The following is a 21,436-nucleotide window of genomic DNA, read 5'->3' on the forward strand; positions in this document are numbered from 1 at the left end:
AAATAATAATAAAGAGATTTTAATTGGTAGGTATTTGATTTAGGAGAAAGTATGTAAGTTCCATCTTGGAAATGAAGGTCGCTAGGAAGTCCATGATAATATATACTTCTCTATTTCTCACCCTTATTTTAAAAAAAAACGTAGTTGCAATTTAACAAGTATGACCACATCCATAAAAGCGAAGCTCTAGAGTGTCAGAACTGAATAATCAGAATATAAATGTATAAAAGACGATACAAAATTGTCAGTAATTTCTTGAAAGCTGATTAAATACAAGATAATGTTTAAGGGCATACTTACTTTTTTAGGACTTGATTATAAAGATGTTTTGCTTATAACATTGTACTTAGTTGTCATAGGAATCAGTATTAAAAAAATTAGATTAATCGGATAATAAAAACTTGCTGTTTAAAAAAGTTAAAAAACTTGTTTAAAATGGACGTACGGAGATTCTAGTAATGACGGTGGTACCTAACTACCTGCCTAAATCAACGAAAGCCATTCGTTCTGGACAGACGTACGGACGGACGAACGGACTCACCTAATTATAGAAAAGCTTCGCTTTTAAAAATGGGTAATCACGGTTATTACAAAAGGGTAAGCACTTTATTAAAAAGCTAGGGGAAAGTTGAAAGGGCAAAGTTAGGGGAAAGGCAAACTATCGCAACATATAAATATTGGCAATTCTAAACAACCACAGTCAAATACAGGATAGGAAATAGGAAACATCACCAGTTATGCCGCCAAAAAGTTTGTCCGTACATTAAAATACGTCAATAGGAGAAGAAGGAGGGGGGGGGGGGGGGGGAGTTAGAGAAATTTTTAGCACATTTATATTATTTTATATAATAGTTTAGATAAAAATTAAAGTTTACAGAACTAATCATTTAATTATCCCCGGAGATCCATGGATATCCTTTAATAAAGAAACATGATGTCTGTTTGTTTAGCTGTACCGAAGGATCTCGCTAACCACTGAACCGATCGGGTTCTCCTTAACAGGGAAGCTTTTCATAGGTCCCGGGACGGTTTATAACTATAAGTTTGGGGGAGGGTACCAGAGAAATCACAGAATGCTTTTTTTCGTACAGACTTAAACGCAACATAGACAAATTATATAAAAACGGGTTTTTGGGATTCAACTCCCACCTCTTCAAGTGCCCCTAGAGGCCTGTAGGGGGCTCAGCCGTAAGTTTATGAATATTTAAAAATCAATTTGTTTATAGTATATGTAAAGACATTATGTCCATTTGATTTACTTTTTATTACAGCCTTACAGTAAAATATTCAGAAATAAAATTTATTTTGAAATTAGCTTGTCGATATTATGTTAGCAATGCCCATTATAATTAAAGCAATAGTCGATGGAATGTCTACAATTTTACACAAGAATATTTACTAGAATATGAAAATTAACAGGTTAAATCTTTTCAAACCTAATTTAAGCAATCTTCTCAAATATTTATAAACATGGACTTAAGGGCCAATTGTACAGTAAATTCGAAGCTGTCAAATCACAAAAGCAAATGACTGAATGAAACAAATTTATCAATATTTATATGACCCTTTTTTCATATCCATACCCAATTAGTACAGAGTAGGATCTACCCCCCCCCCCCCCCTCCCACTACCAAAACCCTTACCATTGGTCTTTCAGACAAACATGCCAAAATAGCCGCTTGGAGTAGCGTGCTATCAACCTCTATTTGTGGGGTAAGTGTGATAAAAGGGTAATGGGAATTAAAAAGGGAAATATTGCTTTTTAACAGGAATATTTCAAACCTGCCAGAGTCCAGGAATGTGCATAAATTGCCAGCAACCAGGAAAGTTAAACATTGGTGGCTCCAGAAATATTTCTTGTTATGCTAGATCCAGGATTCTTGGAATATTGCTAGGAAACAGGAAGCATTCGTTACCAGCAATGTTTTACCATGAACTGCAGTAGATCCGAAATCTGGGACTGACAATTATTACTGTAATATTCAGGGAGTAAGGTAGATGACAATGGATCGAATATTCAATTTTTAAGAGTCTCAGACTTCGGGTACTGTCTTAAAGGGAATGTGCAAGAATTTAGCAGGTTCTGACTTACTCTGGGTACTAGTGCATTAAATGCCGCTAACTTGCTGACTTAGTTTGGAATATAGCAGACAAGTATCAATAAACTTAATTTGTTATGAGATGGCTGGTTTTAACATTTTTTTTCTCCACAAAATATCATTTCATAGATAAAAACATTGTTGTGATATTTGTGTAATAAACAATCTAAATACCCTTAAATTTAGGGTTAAGGGAATATGGATTGAATGGGTTCCAGGGACTATTTTTCTAGTAATTAAATACAGAATGATTACCTCAGTCTGATAATCTGATTTTTAAATGAATGCTTTATTTCTTGAAACTTTTTTCTTATTTTATAGTTTTCTAACACATCCTTTATAATTTCCTTAAAATTTTCTGGATAAATCTGGATTTCATGGTCTTTCAGTCAAAACTCTTAAATTGAATTAATTGCCCATTGCCCCCTCCCTTACTCCCTGTGTAATATTATTATGTTGACTATTATAAAATTGTAAAGAAACAACTTCATGTTAAAACGCAGTTAACTGTAGTTCACCATGAACAGCAGTAAACTTTTAAAGGCATGCATTCTTCTAGTATCATTGATAATGTTTTGCTATCAGCTGTACATTGCAGTGGCCAAACTTGTAAACCCTCCAGTTGTAGAGGTTTCTGAACATCTAAAGATGGCAGATCATCAGCTGCCCATGATAACTCTTTGCCCAACTAAACAGTTTAATGATTCTGTATTGCTTGGCTATGGATATCAGAGTTATGAATATTTTATCAAAGGTATTGTTCAAGATCACAAGGCTGGAAACAAAACTTTTCTGGATATTGTTAACGAAGCTTTGGTTTACACCATTGAAAAAGATGTAGATCTTACACTTGAAGGCACAAATGGTACTTGGAGGAAACAGTTTTATCCCAAATATGGCTACTGTTGGAATTTAGAAAACTTTAACTATTCCAATGAAATTATTATCAAGACAACTACTTTGATTGAGAAGACTGGACCCATAGCTGTATTCTTAACATACTTTGACCTACATCTAGCCAGCCAAAAAGGAGACCTAATGGAAGTGGAAATTAACAAAACTTATAATTTCTATGCTGAATTTAGTAAGTTGTCCTTCTTTAACCCTAGAAATGAATCTGCCTGCAGAAACTATGAGTTATCAGAATATGCTGAGTGTATTGATAATGATGAATTGCTTGCGACACTGAATAGATATTATCAATGTAGCCCTCCTTGGCTGACAACAAGAAATAGTTGTGAGGACATGAATTGGAGAATAAAACCTGATGTCCAATCTAAAGCGCCTAAAGAATCTAGAGGATTGTTTGGCTCGACAAATGAAATTGTCAATACTGCGAGTTTTATTAATAATATCATAGTTTTGAATGTCCTTAATCCTTACATTGAAATGGAAAACACAAATGCCAAAAGATCCTGCTTCACCCCATGCACTGTTCTTGTGTCCAAAATAAGACCTGGTAGCTCCAAAGAAAATCCAGATGGCACTGAAATTAGGCTTCTCTTGGATGATTATGTTGCCTTCAGTTACAACACCATCAACTATCATTACACAGATTTTCTGGTGGACATTGGTAGTTCTATCGGCCTATGGTTTGGATTGTCTGTGTTTGGTTTGGCAGATTTTGGAATCCAGATGTTTGGTTATTTGAAGACTTGTTGTGGTTTTGCAAAGAAATAATTATATTATTTTAGTCTTGTAATATTTTATGTTTTCATTCCCCTGCCAGCTGTATACATTTTTTCTGTTTTTTAATCACATCTTGATGTTAATAAATTATCTTTAATACAATTTTTATTTAAATACAAATATTTAGGACTCATACAATAGTATAAAAAAGTTTATTGTCTGTATGAAATACCATTTTTACCAAAGATCTAAATTAATCAATGTCATTTGATATGAATAACCTTTAGGAAGAGAATTCAACACACTTTAGATTATCTCAAGTAAGACTTATAAATAATTAACCTGCGTCACTAGTATTATTGGTAAATATTGGGTTTGAGTCGTCAAGATGGACAAACCGCATCACATTTGATACCGTAAACATTGTCACCAGTGCTGCTATGTCAGGCAAGTGACGTCAAAGGAAAGAGTAGAGTAGGAGAAATGCATTGGTTGTCTGTTGGTTAATTATACTGCATTTCACCACAATCCATTTAACCTCTCTTTTATTTTAATTTTTTTTATTGCTTCTTTTCTTTGATTTCTAAATGTTAAATTTATTTTTTCAGAACAAATTTAAGAAGAACATTTATCAATTTTGTTCCTGTTCTAGATGTTACCATAACAAAAGTAAGTCAATTTTAATAGCATAGCCTATCTATAATTAGCCAATATCTATAGTCTACTCTGTATGTCTGATTGTCCTTCCGTAAGTAAAAAGTACCTAATAAACATTTGCTCATTAGTAAAATTTTGTTTATGATTTATGTAAGTTTTTCCTTTATATATATTTTTGGCAAATTCCAATATTTTTAAAGCCTGGCCTAGTCTTATATTTTCATTGATATCTATTTAAGGCTTAGAAAACCTTAACTTAACTCCTAGGCTAAATACCTTAGAAGATTGTGTCTATTATCTCTAGCGACTACGCCTCTAGAAGCCTCTAAGGGCCCCTAAGGTGGGGCGGGAAAAGGTCGACGCCCTCACCCCATTTTTAATTTGAGTTTTAAAAAAGAAAAAGTAAAAAATATTTAATTTTTTATTGGGAAGATTAAATTACCTCCCTCCCTACTCCCCAAGAAAAATAGTTAAAAACCTTCCCTGAGCCTAGAGCATCTTCACTGTAAAGGAGAACCAGTGGTTAGCGAGAGCCTTTGCTACAGACAAAAAAAAAGCTTACTACTTTATATAATAGGATAATACAAAAAATAATTTTTCAGTACGGCTCAGAATCGGTTCTAATCCAGCGGAAAAGAATCGGATTTGAAAGCAAACTGGAAAAAGCTCTCTTTATTACCTAGGAACTGAAAGATTTATCACCTGCTTGTTTGTTTGCTGTGCCATATGTTTGTCCTTGTGTTCATGGAGGCTTTGGGGGTAAACCTTTTACTAGGTATAATTACCATTCAACTAAATTTTTTTTTTTAAATAAATAAATTAACAATCTATAACCATTAAATTTTTTTCTCACTATAACAAATAGGTTTAAAAGTAAGGCCTACTATAATATTATGTGCTACTTTCTTTTCATCATAAGACTAATTTTATTATTTAAATACTATTATATCAGGAACAAGATAGCCATGTCCATTTCAGTTAACCTATCAATGAAGAAACCAATTATCAATACTTTTTAGATACATCCAGAATTTATGAAATAATAACCTATTTTTTTGTTATTTTAGAAAAGAGATGCAAAGACTGTTAAACGGATATTTAAAAGAAATAAAATATCTTATAAATTCAAACAGGTATAAGTAGAATTTTTTTTACTAATTTACTGATACCAAAAATAAATCAGAAGAAAGCTTTATACCAAAACAACAATGACAACATCCAAAAAAGCGAAGCTCTAAAATCAATAGATAGGACAACCCTAATTATAGAAAAGCTTTGCTATCAAAAATGTTTTATGTTTTAAGTTGGGTTTTTGTAGGATGGGTTTGGAGAGTTCTGCAGGGTTTGAACCTTTATATATAAAAGGAATGTTACAAATTATTGCACAATTATTTGAAATTGGCCTCACCTTTTAAATAAAAAAAATCAAAGCACTTTCACATAAATTACCTTGTTGAGCACTAACTCCCACCCTAAGTTGTGAAAAAATCTAATAAAAGAAAGTAAGTTTATCATTTGTTTGTCTATTTCTTCAGGTTGGGTTAGGTTACATTGGGTACAGGGTTAGGGTTCATGGCAGTGCAGGAGATAGGCATATTTGAAAGAACTCTTTCCGCCTACTTGTATTTTTATTTTATTTTTAAAAATAAGAGAGGTGGTTGGGGGAGGTTAACATTGGAATTTGTGTTAAAGCATCAAAATTGAAAATAACCCTTACAAATGCTCCACTGATTTAGGTACGAGAGAGAAGATTTTACAGTAGTGATACAACCAGCATTTGTCAATATTAAACCATTCTATTCTTACAGTAAAGTTCACAGAAAACAGGTAACTGCCAAACATTTTTATTCAGAATTAAATCCAGTTAAAGTACCCATAGTTTTGAACTAACCCATGAGATAAATGGGTTATAAAAATTTGGGTACAAGAGTAATTATGTTCCTCCATCTTTGGTAAAGACTGATTCTTTTGACTTGCAATTTTAATTCTTTATGTTGACTTTTTGAAAAGTAAGTAAAGAGTTCCTGTACAACAAAATTTTAAAATAAAGGTTTCGTGATTTTCATTGTTTTATGTCTTAACCTTTACTGAACTGAATTAAGGTTATTTTTTTATATGGCTAATCTATTGCTTAAAAGGGGATATTATATATTATAATTACAACTATTTATCATTTTACGCTTTTCCAAAATGATTATTTGTTATTTAGTTAATAAGTATTAATAAATTTTAAAACTATTCTTTAGTGTAACATAAATATAACGGCAACGCAGATCGAGACACAAACCAATTTCTGTATTTTAATTTAGTCTCCAGATTTAACCTATTTCGGGCCCGACTGTTTACATCCAAGCCAGAAGCTGCACGCACTGATGGCCAGGGCTCTGTGGAACAATATGTTCTCGTCAGGTATAAAAATGGTGTAAAAAAATGGTTAGTTTAGCTGCGTAAGTTCTTTATGTCTTTAGCTCTTTTATTCATTAGGTTTTATGTCTTAAGGCTTTTTGTCCCCTTGGTCTTATTTCTTAAGCTCTTTTTATTCGATTAGGTCTTATATCTTTAGCTCTTTTATCCATTAGTTCTTATATCTTTATTCTTTTGTCCATTAGGTCTTATACTTTTAAGATCTTGTGTCTTTAGCTCTTATTTCAATTAGGTCTTACAACCTTTCGCCTATTAGGTCTTATGCCTTTAGGTCTTTTGTTCCAATGCCGTATAGGGATTGTAAATAAAGGGAGAATTTTGCAGCAACTGTAGCTTGAGGAAAAGTGTTATAAAACGGATGGATCGATTTTGGAGTGAGCTACAATTGTTATCAACTGCAGTAAAAATTAGTTGCTGCCTCTAGTTTTTTTTTGAAAATTGTTCGGCTCGGGAGAGTATATCGCTATTTCATTGACTACGGTTGTGGTATGTTGAAACTTGGCAAGTGACAATATCTTGCTAAAAATATGTTTCAATGATAATAAATAAATGTACATTGTACATTAGACCAATTATCGTATCTTGTAAAATAACTTTGACAAAAAGTTAAAAAATTTATTTTATATTAAATTTTTTTCTTATCCAGAAAATGAGAAGCAAACAAGTTGGAATCAGAGCCCTCCATTTATATGTCCTACTCCCAGTAATCCATACATAGCAACAAGGTATATATACATTGTAATAGGCTGTAGCAATGGATTTAGGATATATGAATATTAAAATGAAAGAATTTGTCATAAATTTAGCCTGCTAATATTGACCTCATCTATTGGTCAGTTTGTTCATCCAGTAGGAGAGGTGGGGGTTTAGTAAAGGGAGTGGAACATGGGTAGCGTAATTTTAGCCAGCTGCAAGCAACATGATATCAGTGTACATGAAAATCTGGTGCACCATCCAAGTAATAATATATCGATTGTAAAGCTTGGATGGCCAGTAGAAGGGAAATACCATGAGATCCTATTTTATTCTGAACTTAATCTGAATGATGTGACAACCGGCCCTTTGATTGTACGACCTTTGTCTGGAAGTCCTAAATGCATGGTAATGAGTTATGTCTGTTTAAGGCCAAGACATTCCTATTATATTGAAAATAATGGGGGGGGGGGGTAGGGAGATGGATTTATTCCTATGGGTAGCCCCTGCAGAACCTAAATATACAGTGCTCTAAATCTGAGGATTTCAGGACCCAATTTTACCTAACCTAAACTAACCCAAAGTAATACGTAAAAAACAAAATTTTCAATTTTGTTTTAAATAAGAGGGTTAAGTGTGGGGGGGAGGGGGGTTGCATATTAAAGCACTTTGAGGGATAATGCCAATTTTTGAACAAGAATTCTTCTTTAACAGGACTTATATGTTTTCAGGTTTAACAATGGTGGTCAAAGCGCAAACAATACAGGCATAGTATATGGCAATTATAACCATAATAGATTTGTCAATGTTCAATGTTATTAAAATAAAATCTAAAGACATTTTAAAGATTTTAAACTTCTCCAATATGATTAAATAAGTCCATAGCTATGATAAATCCTTTTAAAGATCGGTATATCCTAATTTAAAATTTTATCTAACTTTAGAATGTCTTTAAATTTTTAACATTTGGACATTTTTTAAAATTTATGTTCAATAGGTAATTTTAATAAATAAGGATTTACTAGTTCACAGTAAAAAATATTCCTAATTATTATTATCTTCATAAATTTATATGAAATTTTAAGGCTGCTAGCTGCCAAACGGCTGAACGTATATGTCATCCCCGCACACCATTTTAAGAGGCAAAAGAAGTAAAATAAGTCTGTTTCGCGCATTTATGCGTACTGCAAGAGAACTGTGAAGTTTTGATTAATGACTATTCCAGATTATTTGTAGGCCTTCTTTTGTCGGTTAAATTTTGTGTGAGCAAAATATATATGTTCCACCGTTTGGCCGTTAGACATAAGATTAGTTCATAGATTTTTGGAGATATTCGTTACCAGGAACATTTAACCGTGAACTGCGCGTGATCCGAAAATGTAAAATTGTGATAAAATATGTTTATATGATAATAGTGAATTATTTATAATTATAAGTGAATATCTACCTCACTCATGTTAAGGGCATTTTTGTAATACTGTTATGGTGCTTTACATATATATGAAATAAATATTTTTTTTATCTTGTCCCAGTGTACACTGGTCTCACATCACGTTTTTTGATCAACAATTCACTTTCAGTCGTTAATTATGACCTTTGAAACCATAAATATGACCTTTAAAGGTCATAATTACCCAAAAACTCGTAATTTAGCGTCATGATTGTTTCAACAAAATGTCATATTGAAAAAATGAAGAAAAAAAAACATAAAAAATATGTAAGTTTCATGAAAACATGAAAACCATCAAAATAACAAATCTAATAAAGCTAAAATTGCTAGGTTTAAAATTGACATATTGTCTTTCTGGTGATAATTATAAAGTTGCTTCACTTTCTAAAAGGAATCTAATTGCTAAAGGAATATTAGTGCCAGGTTTGGAATCAATGGGATAATTGTAACATGCCCAAATTAACAAAAAGAGCTGTTCATTTGGACTGACTAACTGACTTTTTTTTTATATATATATGCTTTGCTTTAATAATCAGGACGACCACTGCCTTGTAGATATTTATATTGAAAATAACATATTATTAAAATTCTTAAATTGAACACTAATAATGTACATTTAAAAAAAAAAATAATGCATACATAAAAATAACATACTATAACACTCATATATCCTTTAATATATCCTTTAATATAAAGTAGTAGCTTTAATTGTCTGTAGGAAAGGATCTAACTGATATTTTCCTTCTTTAAATCAATATATAAGTCCCCAGATTGTTTACATTTAAAAAAAAGTCTTGGTATGTATGTTTTTTATGCTATTTTTCTGCTCATCCATAATCCTTTGAATATAAAGCCTCTATATGCTAGGGGCGCAGCCACTAGTATATGTAGAAAATAGTACTTATACATAAAACCCCAAAAAAACTTAATTGGTACTGGGAGTGTAAATAAAAAAATATCCCCCCCCCCAAAAAAAAAAAAATTATCCTAATTAATTACCCTCCTGAAATTGGCGTGGTAATTAACCACAAACAGATCTGTGAAGGGGGGTAATTACCTATTTTAAGAAAATTTACTCAATGGGTAATGGGGTAATTTAATTTAATCACCTAACTCATAATAAAGTTTTTATACATTTATTTATTACGATTAAATATTCTAGCGATTTTGCCAATGTAATAACAAACAACTTTGCTTATATTTTTTTCTATATTTGATAGGAACATCGAGCGAAGTGTCATTTTCTAAAATTGCCGGATTAACCCTTCACCGAAAATAGCCCCCCCCCCCCCCCTTACCCCACCCATCTTATTTGTTTTAGTTTAAAAGATGGATAAATTTGGGTACACCCGTCAGGAGATGTGGCCTCCCAGCTTAATCGATCTTATTCCAATGACTACTTGGCCTGAAATTTACTAATTTTAAAAAATAGATAATAGAACTCGTTCAAATTGCAATATTAAAAAATCCTTTTATGGGTTTCTACAGCCAAAACCTATGATCTATGTAGCTTTGGAAAAGACGGCTTTATATAAATTAAATCGAATACCTACCTTGATATTAAACCTTGAACTATCAATTCAGAAATATCCAGTTAAATTTATCTTGCTGTTGTATTAATGTGCTTATTGCAAATATGCGCAGCTTTTCCAGTTTTTCAAAAAGTTCAAGTAGCTCAATTAATTTTATGTAAAGTGTCTTTGTAGAGGTTCGTGAATAGATGTTTCTTATTGGTACTTACAAAGAACCTTTTGCCTGAAAGCCTCATATAATTAATGCAATGCCATGTACATAAAAATACGATAATAAATAGATTTCATAATATTTGTGTTTATAACCAGGATGATAATAGAGATGCTTAGCTTATTACATTGTACTTTGTTGTCCTAGGAATCAGTATTACAAAAATCAGATCAATCGGATAATTATATCCTTAACAAATAGGTTTAAAAAAGTAAAAATCAACATGTTTAAAATGGACGTACATACATTTTGGTAACGATAAAATAGTTCCTGTATTTTTAAACCATACATACTTACCACAGGAATCACCATGCAAAGTTTGAAATTTTTAGAACAATGTTGACATGCCAGAATTAACGAAAAAAGCTATCTGTTCCGTACGGACGGACAGACCCAAATTATAAAAAAGCTTCACTTTAAAAAATTCAAACATATGTATCAACCAATAATTACAAACGGGCCCATGAAACCATTACTTGCAATATGGAATTTTAATTTTCGATAATGTAATAGATAAAACTTAAATAAATGGATTTAATAGCTAAAACTATTAGCTATTTTTAGAAATGTAACAAACTAGCTATACTTGGTGGTTGAATCTGATGTTGGAGTGTCATGGACAGCTGCCCCGCCCATATGAGGTAGCTGATAGTAAAAGTTAATTTCGCGGTCCTAGTTGAAATAAATATCTCGTAAGGTTGACAGACTACTTCCTACGCTACGCCTTAATTAAAGGGACAATCTAAAAATATTTATCAAAGAAGTGAACTGATAATGGATATATTATAAAGTGAAACTTTTAGCTGGCTAAAATAACCCCCCATCTCCCCCTTTATCCATTACCTACCCTCTTAATGGATGAGACTACTGACCAAAAAATTATGAATTATCATAATGCTGCAACTGTGCTTGCTAAGAACAATATGCGAAGCAATGGATATAGAATATACGTGGATATTATGACAGGGGGAAAATGTCGTCAATTTGGGTTTATAAGTAATTGGATACCTCTCATTGATCATCAAGGAGGAGGGGAGAGGGGTAAAGGGAGTTGATGGTGGATCGTTATTTTAGCAAGCTACAAGTTTCACTTAATTATAATCAAATCCACAGTAGAGCTGTCTCTTGAACAGATTTGAATCAGCTTTCTTTACAGGCTTTCTATGTATTTATAAGTATTTAGTTGCAGAAATATTGTCTTTCTGTTTGTTTACAAATATTCTGTGATGTTTTAATACTTCAGGCTAAAAATTACTTTAAACAAGCGTTAGCAAAAAAAGTCTATTTATGGTACAATATTGAAAAATCCGCGTTTTTCCTCCAAATGCTTATCGATCACAGGACCCCCCCCCCCTTAATATTTAATATAATCCTTATAATGAAGTAATATGATCTCTATCTGTGTGTCTGTCTGTCTGTCTGTGTATACCGAAGGATCTCGCCAGGGATAAGGGATGGGAAACGTAGGAAAATATTATTTCAGGCCTATTTCAAGCCTAGGCCTAATAAACCAGTTTTGGGATGGCGCAGTGGTTCGTCCTAAACGCTAATGAAAAAGCTGTGTGTGTGTGTGTAGATAAAGTATAGAATCAAATTCAGATAGCTAGTTTAAAGTAAAAAACATAACTTTTTATAAACCTATATATTAATGGCTTTTGTTAAAATGAAGTTTTTTCTCTCCCAAAATTTTTTTATCTTTTACTTTGGTAATTTGAACTGTCAGAAAGCTATCATTGGGTTTCCCTCAGACAGATTTTAGTTTGTATTATTTGCATTTTTATTAATGAGTAAAAATTTTATTTGAAAATTTCATTGCTAATTAAAATTCAAAATAAATAAATAAATATGCACTTGGGTAACATTCTATCAAGTTCTTTGGATACTATAATGTAATGATATATCTGTACTGTGTTGTATTGTACAAAAATTAGGGTTAAGGTGTTGTATCCATTTCGTATTAAATTTTTAAAATTCAAAATACAACATCTAATTTATAAACTATCAAATGAAAATTCGTAGCTACCTTCTTTCCAAAAAAATAATCCCGTTATTTTTGTTTTTTCTATATGGCCCTTTTTTAATGTTTAACTCTAAGCAGATTTAATAATTAAACTAATGTGATCTAACACCATTTATATTTATTTTTTTGTAGCAGACAAATCATTATTTTTTCTAGAATTGTCTGCTTCTAAAATTTCCGCCAATTGGTGATTGGTTGATACAAAACAAGCCCAAATCACAGAACACTATTGGTTTAAAGCGGTAGCCAATATGAGCCGTCCGCCAGTAAGGTCATTAAATTAGGCAAATGGTAAAAGTTGCATGATCCCTTTCAAAACCAGGCCGAGACCTAATTTATGGCCAGGTTTCCTATCCCTTATCCCTGGATCTCGCTAACAACTGAACCGATATGGTTCTCCTTTACAATTTAGCTTCTCATAGGTCCTGGGAAGGTTTATAACTATTTTAGGGGAGGATGCCACCACCCTCCCAAGAAAATAATGACCCCCCCCACCCCAAAAAAAAAAAGAATTTTCTTTTGAATACTGAATCTTATTAATCTTTTTTAAAAATTAGATTTGAAATGATGCTATAGGTAAAAAAAAAAAACTTGTGAATTAAAAATGGCCAGAAATAGAATTATGAAATTTCATTGTCTGTATTTAAATACAAGATATCACCAGCCTTTATTTCAAGTAAACAGGAAAGTTTGCTTTTTATAAATCATAAAATTTTAAACAAAAAAGGACGGTATTTCAAACAGTGGCAAAGCTTTTTAAGATTATGGCAAAATATATAGTCAAATATTGAGAGTTAAAAAAAGAAGAGAGAGAAAACAGAAAGTAAATAAAGGAGAAGAAAAATTTAACTTGAGTTATATCCAGGAATCTTAAGGATAAGAAAATAGACAATGAATTGACGAACATCCCCAATAATAACAAACAAAATTATCTCTTCTGTAGAATAAATTACTGGTTAAAAGTTTGGATACACCTATTCTGGAACCAACAAATCTAAATTTAATTACCCAAAGTTTTTGAGCCAACTATAAAACATTGGGTATATTGGCACAGTTAAAAAAGCAAACTTTTAGGAAACAATATTCTACCAACCAAGAAGCAAATCAGAAAACACACGATATTGAAAAACTGAAAGGTACACTTTTTTAAAATTTACTTTAAATTTTTTACCATAAAACTAAATAATTAAATGCGAATGACATGTGACTTAAGTGTTCAGAGAAACCCTTAAAAATTAATGCCAGAGTGTAAGAAAATTGGAGCGCTTCGCGCGCAAATTTTTTAAAATCTTATTGACAATTATTATGTTCCCTTTAACTATAATGTAAGTTTATCATGGTCTTTAGATATGAATATAATTTTTGTGAATATTCCCCTAACCAAAAGACATATTAATCTATTAACATAACGCAGAACTTCATTTTGTTTTTAAGAGGGGGAGGGGTTAGCTTTTTATAGTGCCTATAAAAATGACGTCATATATAGCCTACCATTATAAAACCAGTATAAAACAAGTATCTCTAAATAATTGCAACTAAAAAAAATTGAATGATTTGCTGTTATAAAAATATTTTTGAGTGGTTTAATAATTCTCTAGTTGCATTTACTGACGGGAAAACTGCATTTGTTGGAAAATCTCTGAAAGATCTTTGTAGGTAAGGATCATAAAATTCAGGGAAAAGGGAATGTGATTCTGACAAACAATTCTAAAGATAAATTTTCCCACAACCCCCTTCCTCCACCTTCTTACCCACCCCTCTTCAGTTACATCAAAAAAATATACCCCCACCTTACTTCCAAAGGTTTCGTGATTTTTTGTAGAATTGATTGTTAGAATAGCTAGGCCTGATAAAATCAAATGATAGGAAGCAACATAAGAATAGTGTTTAGACAAAAAGATAATCTGAGTTTTAGAACAGATTTTTAGTGGTAATGTAAATAAAAATTCAGGCGTTGATGGATAGATCTAAACAAATATATTAATAGATCATATACAAGAAAATCATAGCTTTTTTGGCAGGGCGGGGGTAAATATATATCCCACCCCCTTGTACGCCCTTGCTCTTGTCTTGATTCCAATTCGGGCTTCACTTGTTTGTTTGCCTAGATGTAGATAGATAGATAGGTAAAATGTAACAAGGATGACAACATCTGTTAGTAGCAAAGCACAAAAAAACATTGATGGGAATACGGACAAGGATTTGTAAAGAGCATTCTTAAATCACAAAACCTTTCTCACCTATTTTTATTATATTTTTTTAATTTATATTTTGTGGCATGACTGACAGACAGACGGACAAAGTAAATTACATACTGGATGCTCATTGGAATATGGAATCTTCACTAAAAAAAATTAGCTGTCTATCTAAAATAGCAACCAAGCGAATCATAGCGTTATAGACTGACTGACTAATGGACAGACAGACAAAGGTTATTATAGAGTAGATTTGCTAGATAGCCACTGATGAGTATTGAATTCCCTCAGGTCCTATTTTGTGCTTCGTCTCTGCTGCTTTGACATATTTGTGAATAATGCTTATAAGGTAAAATTATTGAATCAAGTCGAAAACACGAAAAATGCGCTTGTTTTCTTTAGTCATGCGCACCCTGTGCATTATTAGCTGAACCTATTTAGGATTATTTGTATTTCAGTGAATGTTTGGTAGCTAGCATATTTGTACAAAGATGTAGAATAATTTCGGCCCTTTTCTAGAGAGCCTTATTTGTATTTCCAACATAATCCAGATAAATTATTCATAAAGAATATATTGTGTTTTCCCTAATGTGAAATAAATGAAAAATTAGGACGGAGGGAGGGTAACTTCTGCAGGGTCTATGTATATCTGCGGTACCTTAAACCTATATTACCTAACCTAACCTTGCCTTATAAACTTAAAAACGCAAAGTACTACACTCCCCATTGATTTTAATATTATTCAAATAAAGGGGATGGGAGGGGGGGGGGTGATAGGTGATACAGAGGTATTCTAAAACTACAATGCGCCTAAAAGAGATCAATGTATTTTATTCTATTAGTATGGCTAAAATTAATTTGAAAACATTAAAAAGAAGTATTTAAAATCAGTGGAGTTTTGCCAGTGTCTTGTAAACCTTTAATGGATGAAAACTTATAATTCTATAGTTATCAATTATTACTTTAGATTCATATTTAAAAATTATATCAATTGATAAAAATGCTATGCTACATAATAATTATTCTATAACCCTTGTTATTCTTAAGATATTTGTGGTGTTACAAAAACTCCTCGGGACACGATTATTCAATATTATTTTTAAACCAACCGTATACAAAAACTTCATTGCTGGAAACACAAAGGTGGGTTTTAAAAGTTTTTGATGATTTTTTCTGTTTAAAAAATTTTAAAACGTAAAACTCTGGGCATGAAATAATTTCTGATTATCTTGTTTTCACTATTTATTTGATTCTATTCTACAAATGGATGTAATTGTAGAATATAGTTGGATATTATGACAGAGGAAAAATTGTCGTCAATTTAATTAGGTTTCTTTTCGCTTGTCGTTTATTGGGCAGTTCGTTCGTCCAGTAGGAGATGGAGTACGGGGGCGGGATCGTTATTTTGGCCTGCTACATGTTTCATTTTATTAGAGTACATGACATTCTGGTGTAACATCCAAGTAATAATAAATCCATTATTCTACGATTTGAATAAAAAATTATAATGTTAATCTAAACTTGCTTTGTTTATTAGAAAGAAATCTACGAGACATCAGTTTCTTTATCTAAAAGTGGACTTCTGCCTCTTATTTCTCCAATGATTGGTATATTTTTAGATTTAACCATACATATATTCTTTTATAAAAGTAGTAGGTTGTCTATCAGTGTGTGTGTAGCAAAGGAACTCATTGAATTTAAATTTTTGTCATAAAATGTTTTAAAATTTTAATATGTGTAAATTTTAATTAATAAACCAACTGATAATTTGTCAGAATTAAACAATGATACACGATATATTGGACTAATGCTATCAAGGTTTAAAAGGATATTAATCACTCTATGTAATCTAAAAAATCTCATATTTTCAAACAGATTCCTGCCCATAACTAATTCTAATTTAGAGGCACCCCCAGAAAGTTCAGGGTATGACATCAACGTTTTTGAGGATAACAAAAATGTTGTGAGGTACACTTTGATTCTTGTTGAGTAGATTGAGGTTGATTATAATTGGGTTAGGTAAGCACAAGCAGTTGTTAGACTACTAAAGAGTTGCCCTTCTGTGGGGATGAAATACTAATGGAACGGGGGAACTATGAGAAGGGGTGACGACTCTACCCTGATCATTGTCTTGGTGTTTTAAAGATATTTTATTTACAAATCTTTAATTTTTAGAGAGAATATTGAAGTATGTAGCTCCATAGATGTGAACCCACTCCATCCCAAGTGTGTTGCCATCAAACTTACTGCCATCATTCCTGCTCAAATAGTGGTAATTTTTACATGCGTAACTACTCTATATATACAGACTATTTTTGTGCGTCCTTCCATTGAGAACAACCATAACAGGCTTTTGTCGTATCAGAGTATAAAAGCTTTGACTTAATTTGACAATTAAAAAAAACTATCAGGCTCTAAATTACAAATATTTTTAAATTACAGAAAGATTTGACAAACTGCATAGGAGAGAAGGAAATTATAACACCAGAAATGGTTTATGATCTGAGCAAAGCATTTGACTCTGGTGATACTGATTATCTGGCAAACAAGTTCTCTCTTAATCAAGAACAGCTGAAAAGAATAGCTGAATTTATTCCAAATATCAATTGGTTAGGTGAGATAAAGTTAATAGTATAATTACAATTCATGTACTATAAAATATGTAACTTATTTGTATATATATGTGAAATTTATGTACTTTTTGTGAACATTTCTTCAGTTATTTAGTTCTTTGCTAACATAAATTTATCATTATTTTATTTGTTTTTAGGAAAGCTATGTGAGAGTGAGAATGTTAGTTTGTTTGTTGATGCAGAATTTACTCAGTACCAGCCTGGTGTTAGGGAAGGGTTGTCAACACATTTGTTTGCTAAGACAAAGTAATTCCATAAAGCATGGAGTACTATTTTCAAATCTTATTTTAATTAAGAAAAATGTTGTTTGATTGTGTTAAAAATCTCAGATAATGAACTTGTTATCCAGTATTTCTCTAAATTAGTTTCAGCCTTGTTAAAACCAATAAATAGCCTTACTGAATAACAAATTTATCTTATCATTTTGTATGCATTTCAGGAATCGAAGCAATATTTTTCAATTTTCCTCTACAGGAAACTTTCTATAATAGACTATGATTCAATAGTTATAGATTAAATATTATTAACATGTAAAGTTGTCAACCCTGTGTATAGACTTATTACTTTGGCGCTTATGCACATTTTCAACAAAGAAAAATAGTAAGTTGTCACTTTTTTATAATGAATTAATTATGAAGCCCCTTTTGAATAAGTTTTCTCTAGAAAACAAAGTATTATGCATTAAAAGGACCAAAACGGATATAAGATATACATGAATATTGTAACAAAAAAAAATTTGGGTTAATTTAGGTTGATAAAATGCAGCTCATTTAATGGTTTATTTGTTCATCCAGGAGGAGGGAAGGGATGGTGTAAAGTGGGTGGATGAAGGGTATTGTTATTTTAGCCCTATGTGAGTTTCACTATATTAGAGAAATCTGGTGTAACATACAAGTAATAATATATTTATTAGGACCAAACAGGTTTGAGATGCCAACTTTTTGCGTTTTTAAAAACAAATTTTTTTAAATGAAGATTTTTTCAGCACATTCTGGAACACCTATCAATGCTATCTAAAGAAAACTGAAGAACATGTTCATATGGACACAAAGCTGATTCAAGATGTTGGTGTCAGGTTAGAATCTTATTAGTATTAATCTATTTTATTTTAATTGCAGCTTTATAAAGTTGACAGATGCAAAATATCAAAATAATAGATAATTAGCTGACAAAATTTTTTTAAAGTTGCATCAGGCAAAATTTAGTTGATAGTATTTTAACTGTAAATTTTTTCTTTTTGTATCCTGAAAGCAAGAAAAGCAAGAATTGGTGACTGAAATTGTGAAAAATATGAATATTGCATCCAAGTTCTTTAATTTTAATACAATATTTGAATATCTTATTATATAAAGTATAAGCATTTTTGTCTGTAGGGAAGGATCTCTTTAACCGCTGAACCGATATGGTCCTCCTTTACAGTGAAGGTTCTTATTGGTCATAGTTTAAGGATATTTTATTTATGTTATATCAAGTCAGTGAATAGTTTTAGGCTATTTTTCTATCATTCCGTATAGCTAGACGCTAGGGGCGCAGCAGCTTATTTCATATATTGTAAGAGGTCGGTAGAAAGATTAACATTTTTTATTTCAGATGGGCTGGAAAAATAGTCAGAGGAGCATATATGCAATATGAAAGAGAAAAAGCACTGGTAACTGTTTTATATCAATGAAAACATTTACATAATTTTCCAGAATGGCTTCGAAACCAATTAATATTAGCTTGATTAGAACCGGTTTTCAGCCGTACAAAAAAATCATGTTTAGCATTCTTAGCTAATGCAATTATGATAAAAGTCAAAAATTTATACCATTTTTGTTGGCCTCAGGGCTTCCAAAATTGGTTTTAATCTTATAATTTTTCATTTCAATATACGTGGAAAACTGTTTATAATACATTGCAAAAATAACTATTAAATAATTTTCCTTATTGTTTAGTAAATGAAAGTTAATACTATTATCAAATTGTATTGATATTTCTTTTAGAAGAATAAAGTTGAAGATCCTGTCCATGATGACTATGATAGTACTTCTGATGCATATGACAGGTATTAAAGCGATATGGTTCTTCTCTACATTGTAGCTTATCATAGGTCCTTGGAAGGTTTATAACTATTTTGGGGAGGGTACCACCATTCTCTCAAATTAATCACCCATAAAAGATTTTTCTTTTTAAAACCAAAATAAAAAATAGGATGGTGATCGACTATCCATCAACCCTCTCCCCTTAAAAAAAGAACACCCTCTTAATTATTTACCTTTTTTAACACTAAAATAAAGGCTTCTACTGGCGTAGCTGTTAGTGTTTAAATAAACATGTTTAAATGAATTTCAGAGTAGCTGAGTATTTGTTGAAAGGAGTAGCAGAAGGAAAAGATTGGAGGTAAACTTTTTTTACAAAATAAAAAATACATGATCAACTCAATGAAAAAAAAACAAGATTTCCTTTAAAAAATATCAATATGATGATGATTAAAGTCCTGCCACAGATTATGACGTCATACGATAGAAATGCCAATGAGAGACCAGTATAAAATTTATTCTGGCCTCTCATTGGCTATTCTATCGTATGACGTCAAAATCTGTGGAGGAACTTTTATCATCTTCATCAATATTGAGAAAGTGCAATAAACAACTATTACTAGATTGTTTTCTTTTAGATTTATCCTGGCAACACATAATGAAACAAGTTTACTAAAAGCCTGCAGTACTTATTCATCTCTCAGTATACAGGTATAAATGATCACCAAGTAAGGGTAGGTATTATTGTTAAGAACTACAAATAAATCTATAAATATAATGTATATCTAGACAACTTCCTGGCCGGATCACCCTATCGGGGATCATTTTCGTCTGCTAGCAAAATGCTTTTTGCACTTTTGTAGCGATTTGGCTGTGTTAATATTCCTGACGCTATTGGTTGATTACCAATGACCAAATTAAAGTTAGCACACTTTCCTATGTTAGGGACATACAGCTATTTAACCCGGGCCTTTCCCCCTCTATTTTTAATCTAATGAACTACTTATGATATCTTATAAAATTGTCAATATCTAGGATTTCTTTTATAAAGCAAAATTCTAAAAACAGCACATATACAGCTTTTGTTGTAGAAAAATGTGTATTTTGGTCAAATAGCTGGAATGGGAGAGGCATTGTCCTGTGGACTCGCCCAAACCGGTTTTCCTGTGTACAAACTGGTTCCAACTGGTACTGTGGATGAGGTAAAAGGATATTGCATCTTTATGAAATAGTAACTTAGTAAGGACCTTCCTAACCGGGGAAAATATAGCTTTCTTATTTGATACAACAGTACGTTGTTTACAAGACTAGAATTAAAAATGGCTATTTATCAAAATGTGACTCACTCGGCTGCCATTGAGGATAGACAGCTTATCTATTTAGTGAAGATCCCTATGATATATTACATCTAGTCTTTACATTGCTTTGTTTGTCTGTCTGTCTGTCGGTCATGCTTCAAAAAATTAACATTTTAGTTTTGAAAAGTTTCATTATTTTCTTTGAGTATTTAATATTCTCTCTCTTTCTTTTTATGTTATGCGACTAAATATCCGCTATAGAACATCCTTTGTCCGTAAATCCATTTCATAATTATTTATGCATCGCTACCTATGCATTGTGTCATCCCTGTCTATCTTTTAGCTACGCTTTTAATGGACTTAATTTTCCTTGTTTCCCTAGGTGTTGCCATGGTTAAGCCGAAGAATGGCTGAGAACAGCCACATGATGGCGGGAGCTCAGAGGGACAGAATTATGATACAACAAGAAATTAAAAGAAGAATATTGAAGAATTAAATTTTTTATGATTTGTTTAAATAAATAACAAACAAAAAACATTAATTTTGTTTTTGAAGTAAAGTTACTCTTTTGATTACT

The 21,436-nt window shown here is 31.6% G+C and overlaps 2 protein-coding genes across 2 annotated transcripts in view; both read left to right on the plus strand.

Moving 5' to 3' along the window:
* Positions 1–9,049, plus strand: part of LOC145328949 (phospholipase B1, membrane-associated-like) — a 55,420-nt gene extending 46,371 nt beyond the window's left edge. Inside the window, exons 12-19 of the mRNA XM_080172918.1 lie at positions 4,020–4,048; positions 4,337–4,397; positions 5,069–5,160; positions 5,453–5,518; positions 6,122–6,212; positions 6,695–6,794; positions 7,456–7,534; positions 8,234–9,049. Of these exons, the coding sequence (XP_080029044.1) occupies positions 4,020–4,048; positions 4,337–4,397; positions 5,069–5,160; positions 5,453–5,518; positions 6,122–6,212; positions 6,695–6,794; positions 7,456–7,534; positions 8,234–8,324 (609 nt within the window). The 3' untranslated portion in view covers positions 8,325–9,049. The remainder of the gene's footprint in view (positions 1–4,019; positions 4,049–4,336; positions 4,398–5,068; positions 5,161–5,452; positions 5,519–6,121; positions 6,213–6,694; positions 6,795–7,455; positions 7,535–8,233) is intronic.
* Positions 9,050–13,676: 4,627 nt separating this feature from the next.
* On the plus strand, positions 13,677–21,400 carry LOC145327879 (hydroxyproline dehydrogenase-like). Its single transcript, XM_080171411.1, has 17 exons — positions 13,677–13,851; positions 14,314–14,371; positions 15,202–15,259; positions 15,958–16,053; positions 16,448–16,517; positions 16,815–16,878; positions 17,086–17,182; positions 17,353–17,524; positions 17,681–17,750; positions 18,096–18,143; positions 18,529–18,618; positions 19,134–19,191; positions 19,526–19,587; positions 19,875–19,922; positions 20,200–20,272; positions 20,653–20,763; positions 21,242–21,400. The coding sequence occupies exons 5-17, from the start codon at positions 16,511–16,513 to the stop codon at positions 21,353–21,355; spliced, it is 1,014 nt and encodes a 337-aa protein (XP_080027537.1). The 5' UTR covers positions 13,677–13,851; positions 14,314–14,371; positions 15,202–15,259; positions 15,958–16,053; positions 16,448–16,510; the 3' UTR covers positions 21,356–21,400.
* The last annotated feature ends 36 nt before the right edge of the window (positions 21,401–21,436 follow it).

Source organism: Acartia tonsa, chromosome 9 (genome assembly GCF_053477335.1).
Source record: "Acartia tonsa isolate MP-2025a chromosome 9, ASM5347733v1, whole genome shotgun sequence".
Taxonomy (NCBI): domain Eukaryota; kingdom Metazoa; phylum Arthropoda; class Copepoda; order Calanoida; family Acartiidae; genus Acartia; species Acartia tonsa.

What these genes read in the sequence shown, in the direction of transcription:
- LOC145327879 (XM_080171411.1), top strand. An exon ending in ATTTTCAACAAAGAAAAATA is followed by an intron (nt 18,144 to 18,528) that starts GTAAGTTGTCAC and finishes AGATTTTTTCAG; the next exon opens with CACATTCTGGAACACCTATC. An exon ending in CAACTGGTACTGTGGATGAG is followed by an intron (nt 20,764 to 21,241) that starts GTAAAAGGATAT and finishes TTGTTTCCCTAG; the next exon opens with GTGTTGCCATGGTTAAGCCG.